The following is a 6,394-nucleotide window of genomic DNA, read 5'->3' as shown; positions in this document are numbered from 1 at the left end:
CTCGATGTATAGTGGAGAAGACCAAAGCTTATATTTCAATGATTCTACAGGATCTCTATCAGCCTGTTGTTCCACATAGGTGTGAGACCATTATCTCCAACTTGGAGTGGTCACCGCCGCCGGCAGGTACTATTATGCTTAATTCTGAGGTTGCAGTCTTTTCGGATCTTGATCCCATGGTGTTGGGGTCGTTGCTAGAGCGGTGTAGGGGTCGTTGCTAGAGATCATGTTGGACATTGTGTGGCTGCTTGTTATGAACCTATTCAAGGTGTTTTGGAACCTGAAATGGCGGAAGCTTTGGCCCTTCGAAGAGCTGTCTTTCTGGCACGTGATGTTTGTAACCTGAAATGGTGGAAGCTTTGGCCCTTCGAAGAGCCGTCTTTCTGGCACATGATGAACAATTTTCTAATGTTATCTTTGCCACAGATTGTCTGCCGTTAGTGCAATGATTGAACTCTTCAGTCCAAGATCGATCTCTTATTTGCTGGTTGTGGCCGACATTAAGCATGTGTCTGGTTTCTTTACATCAGTGGTATCTAAGCATATTCGTCGATATTTGAATGAAACGGCTCATGTATTAGCCAAGTCATGTAAAAATTCTGTTAATTTGTGTGTTTTTCATTCTGCTTCGGACTGCATCCGGGAGACCCTTTGTAAAGTTGTCATTTGATCAATAAAGTGCCGACGTTATTTCAAGAAAAGAAAAAGTCAGTTTTTTTTTGCCAGACTAGATCAAGCACACACTCTTTTCGGTAAACAGGTTGGTGCATAGATTTCAATGCGATATCAAAGCTGGTACTATATCCTAATTTCAAGAACTGGTCAGATTGAAGCAAATTATAGACTTATTGATGTATGAAACTGAAACCAACAATTAAGATGGTAAAAAAGTTAACTGATACGAATTTCTGAACACAAATGAATTCCACAAGTTGCATTCATGTTCCCCACGAACAAATTCAATATACACAAGAACTCAAAAAGTTTAAAACATGAAATTTTCAAGCAATATACACCGCACAAGCTGAAGAAAAAAGATAGCTACTACAGAAATAATAATTCCACGATACTTTGAGCGATTCAACTTTCCATGAAGCACACACCTGACTATTCACAGGACTGCAAGGAGGACGAAAATTAAAAAAATGCGCAACAGATCAGCCATGGACCAGTACCTCATTTGAAGTGACCGGAGGGGTAGTCGAGCCAAGTCCTGTCTCATCTTCAACACTTGGTTCAGCAGCAAGCCCTTCCAAGGCAGAAGGTTCTGCAGGTGGGATTTCTACTGGGTTCTCTAGCAGCTGCTGTACCTTTTCTCTTGAAACTTTTGGTTTTGTCTTGGAGGTTTTCTGCTTTGTAGCGATAGGTCTCGTTTCAGCCTTTGCAGTGATAGATGCTAGGGAGGGAGCTTTTGTGACCAATCTCTGGCCAGGTTTGCTAGCAGTAACCCGAGGTTTATTATTTTCCACGCCTCTGTTTACCTTGGCTGGATTAGTTGTGCGCCGTGGGCTCTCACATGAGACAGAACCATCTGCAGAAGCAGCAGTGACAGAACTGGTTGGCTTGTGTCGGCCAAGCTTCGGTGACCTAGCACGTGTTGGTGCAATCTGCAAAAGGCCACACAAGTTTATATCAGGATGCCATGTTCCCGAATGTAGCATCGCAAATATTTACATGAACAGGACATGCAGTGAGCAATTCTAACATCTTAGTACAAACTAGCAGATATGCACTGTATATACATGAGGAAAAGCACTCAAACATCATCAACCAATAAGGAACTTAATCTAAATTGTGAACCAATGACATACAATGGAGAATGTGTTATTAGATCCTGGAATATCAAGTTTGCGTGTGCGTGTGCGTGTGCGTGTGTGTGTGTTGGGCCTTATCCATGAGTGAACATTCAGTGGTACTCTTGGCATGGGTGCAAAGGTAATGTGCAATAAAATTTGAAAATTAGCAAGTACTCCCTCCATCCCAAATTACTTGTCTTAGATTTGTCTAGATACGGATGCATCTAGACATGTTTTAGTGTTGAGACATCTGTATCTAGACAAAATCTAAGACAAGTAATTTGGAACGGAGGTTGTATGAAATGGAAAGCAGAAACTGAACACAGAAAGTCCTCCAAGACTGATAAGCCAATGGAATTATGGCATACCTCCTCCGTCCGAAAATATAGTGCGTATTAGATTTCTTTTCGAGTCAAAACTTGTGTATTTTGACAAAGTTTGTAGAAAAGTTGTCAACCTATGTTTTTAAGGCGGTAAAGCGTCATAAGGCGGAGGAGGGCCGCTCTGACGCCTAAGCGCCAAGGCGAGGCGGTAAGGCGAGGCAAGGCGACGCCTTAAACATTGCAGGAAAAGAGTTATCAATAGGTCTGCACGTATTAATACTAGAAAAAGAGCAATGGCTGAGAGATGGGCCACTACTTATGCACCTCCAAGTGGCCCAAAAGCCCATCTAGTGGCCATATACACCCCCGTGACCTAATTCCACTATCTCCTTCCCTTCTTTCCCACCACAGCCGCCACGGCGCCACACCCTTCTGGTCCTCCCTCCTCTTTGCAGTCCTCCCTCCTCCAGTCCGCCCTCCTCTTCATGGCCCCACCCTTCTCCCTCACGGCAGCAAGCCCCAGGAGCAGCCACAACTAGGGCAGCCAGGAGCCTCCAGTCCTCCCTCCTCTTCATGGTGCCGGGAGACAGCGGGGCCGTCATCTCCAAGCCCCAGGAGCAGCCACAGCCGTACACTTCATGCATGTCTAAGGCGGGGTAGACGCCTTGCCATCCTGGGGCGCCTCGACGCTTAGGCGGCGACTAGGCGACGCTTAGGCGACGCCTTAAAAACATAGTTGTCAACATCTAGGATACCAAATCAATATCATTAGATTCATCATAAAAAAACATATGATACATATACTTGGTATTGTAAGCATAGATAATTTTCTCGATAAACTTGATGAAAGTTTGTGAAGATTGACTTTCGCAACCAATGTGCACTATATTATGGGATGGAGGGAGTACATATTAGGGACTAAGGACAAACGTAATCATTTTTAAGTGTTATACCCAGAATTACACATTTTTACTAAAAGTAAGCCTATGTGGACAATGCATCTTAAAATCATGCATTTTGAGTAAGCCTGTAACAAATTATGCATCCTAGCAAGAACACTCCCTAAATAAAATGTTTTTCAAGAACACAGACCTTAGTTGGAACTGAAAGACCACTCAAATTTGCTAGGGAGTGATAGTTGTGTCTGGATTTACTTGCTAAAACATTGTCTTTTCGGAACAGATATGGCATCAAAACGGAACATATTCACAAATTTATTAATGCATTTTGGAACAGACTACACCTAGCTTACTGGATCTCTTATGATGCACTCACATACTCATCTTCTCTCAAATGCATCAGTGCATACATCTAGTTTACTGGATCTCGTAACATGTATTCACATACTCATCTTCTCTAACAAGTGTGGCCCGTTGTGAACATAAAGCCAGAATATACATCAGTTGTAATTTCTGGTATCCTATCATCCTTGTAACTTATAGCTAGTTATGCAAGATCTCTTGGCGAGCATTCGAATATCCGCCTGCTCTAACAATCCTATGCATTTTGAAACAAACATATTCTAACAAAGAAAAATGAAACTGCAATCCAGAGACAAATAGTTAGTAACATCTCTACGTTATTCTAACAACAGGAAATAGAACCATAAAAAGAGTATTTATCCTACCGCATTAGAACTCATCAAACCATGTCATTCATGCTTTCAAAGAGAAAAAACAGATACACTTGAATCATATGGAACTATTTATAACGAAGAAATAAGCAACTTCGGAAAATTAAATGTATCGACATAAGTACCTTTTTCAACTCAACTTTAGGAGGCTGCTCCTTATAGAAGCTTGGCATGGGTGCTGCTTTAAATGTCAGGCTCTTCCTAAGCCTTTTAATCTCGGCCTCTTGGCTCTCCTGAGTGATGAACTAATTCTTAGAATCAAAGGATACAGATGATCAAAAAGGTTTTACATGAATCCTATATACCTCAGAGATTCATCCCCACTACCATATTTATCTCTACATGCAGGCTATCCACGTCACCAACCCGATCATATCAGCAAATTTAACGTGAAATCGATTGAAGACGAGTGGTCCCTCCGTTTCTCATGGGTTCCATTACCAGTGTACAAAATCGATGGAAGACGAGATGTCCCTCCGTTCCTGGTCGTATCAATAAAAAGCTGTCGCTTCCGATCCCTCAAGCGTCAACAGATTGACCCCTCTCTCTCCCAAAGGAAAAGGAACACCAATTTTCTCCCCGGTGGCTGAGGGCCAATCTGGGCGCTCATCCGGCACGGCGGCTGGTCAGACTCGGCTCCGCAACTCCCCGGGATTCCCTCGGGCTATGCCCCCTCGCTTGTGTGGTGCCCTGCACCGTCGAGACTCGAGACGGCGGCCGCGGTGCCCTATTACTGCGTACTCATCTCCCATCTATGTCTTTGTTCACTGATTCAGTCCAAGGTAGCTCTCCAACGTCGGGGAATTTGATTTCGGTCAGTTCCACGGGAACCGGATCAACCACCGATGATATTTTCGGTTCAAAAAGAAAAAACACTGATGAGATTTGACTTTGGAGCTGACTTTCTTTTCAGCCTCGCTGGTGCGATGAAGGGAAGGGACTCAGATCGGCCGACAAGATCAACTCACGCTTCAGGAGTGTGCCGCTATCTTGCTGCCTAGAAGCGCCCAACCTCGGCTACCTCCACGACTCCAGTCTCCCGGCCATGTGATGTCCCAAATAACAACACCTTAGAGGAGATGACAATCAGAGGAAATTGCCGAAGAGTTATAGAGAGAGAAGGAGACGGTGAAAGTTCAGATTTATTTCAGGGTTTTTTTCCTTAGATGATGATGATAATACAGAGTCCGGTTTCTCCCTTTTTACAGTACTAGACACTCGCTTTCAGTGACCTGAAGAGCACACAATGCAACACTCGCACAACACAAGTCTATCCAATAGTCTCTAAACGATGATGTAGTTCCTAATCTTTATTTTATTTTTGTTCCCTGTTTATGACACACAGGTGATGCTTGGACAGGGGTATCAGCTTGACATGGATGTTCTTACATTTTATGTTCTGTTGAATTTAGTAATCGATGGTTTTGTGCTCTATATTCTTATTTGAAAACTGTTGCTTCAAGTTCGCTACATGTCTGATGATGTGTGCTGCAAAATGACTACTGTCCGCTAAATTTAGTATTCTTGATAAGGTGAGGATGTTTCGCTCTTTTGTACTATTTAGAATATTTGCCAATTAGCTTTACTCGGTCTACCCAAATATATTTCTGCAATATTCGAGAGAAAGAAATTGCAATGATTGGCCAAGTTAGTTCCCCCATCAGATTTCGTCAACTAGATCAAGTAAAATTACACAAATTTATGACAATGACTCTTTTTGATGATGTTAACTCGAGTATAGCACATGTATTTTCCAAATAGTTACTGATAGCATTTTTTTTGTTCTATATGACATCCATCTGATATTTCGAACATCAGTAAGACTGAATTGGAGTGGGGAACAAATTTGGCACACAAGCATTTTTTTTTCTCATTTGAGGTCTTTAGGCCACATGTCTGTCATTCAAATTTTGAAGGTTTCTGATTGACTTTAGGAAGAACATTTAGTGATTAGAGCGCTTGGCATGAGCGGTTTGCTATCTCAAAAACAATCAAAATTTAGTGATTGCAAAATTCTACTTATGCATGCACGGAACATCGACAAATGTAACAATACTCATTTCATGTTATTTAATGCAGAAAATCAGTAAATATTGTATCTAAATATGGTCTAGATTGTCACAACTTATCTACACTCTTATAAAAAACAGAGTTGGTGATGATGGTGTGCCTGCCATCCTGCAATATAGGCCGTCCGATTTATATCTGACGGATAGGAAGGAAACTATGGCAATTTTGCAAAAAGGTACCCACACACCTCTCCACATTTGCAAATAAGGCCTTCCCTCGTTCATCCTTTTCTCTCACAAGATAAACTAGTCATACAAATGCATCTTGATGTTACGTGCAACGCACGGGCATCTTGCTAGTATGAACATCTAATTAAGTGGTTGAGATAATGTTATGAAAATGAAACCTTTCAGCCTAACATCAAGTATGTATGTGAAAGGTCAGTTGTTATCGTCATGAAAAAAATTAGATCACTTTTATTTAACAAATATTTTTCTACTATACAATAATCCAAGCCAATTTGTAATATATATTTTTAGTTTTTTTTTTCATATATTATTAATCCAAACATTTCACACAACCAAATCTTATTGAAATATATTGCAACATATTCCCGCCGCAACGCGCGGGGT

The 6,394-nt window shown here is 41.6% G+C and overlaps 1 protein-coding gene across 1 annotated transcript in view; it reads right to left on the bottom strand.

The window, feature by feature from the left end:
• Positions 1-874: 874 nt before the first annotated feature.
• Positions 875-6,394, bottom strand: part of LOC123173009 (protein WVD2-like 4) — a 7,760-nt gene continuing 2,240 nt past the window's right edge. Inside the window, exons 8-9 of the mRNA XM_044589878.1 lie at positions 3,878-3,985; positions 875-1,607 (exon numbers count right to left, since the gene is read on the bottom strand). Coding sequence (XP_044445813.1) covers positions 1,158-1,607; positions 3,878-3,985 — 558 coding nt within the window. The 3' untranslated portion in view covers positions 875-1,157. The remainder of the gene's footprint in view (positions 1,608-3,877; positions 3,986-6,394) is intronic.

Source organism: Triticum aestivum, unplaced genomic scaffold (assembly GCF_018294505.1).
Source record: "Triticum aestivum cultivar Chinese Spring unplaced genomic scaffold, IWGSC CS RefSeq v2.1 scaffold55481, whole genome shotgun sequence".
Classification (NCBI taxonomy): Eukaryota; Viridiplantae; Streptophyta; class Magnoliopsida; order Poales; family Poaceae; genus Triticum; species Triticum aestivum.
The sequence above is the reverse complement of the archived record's forward strand: the minus strand, read 5'-3'. Positions and strand labels throughout refer to the sequence as shown.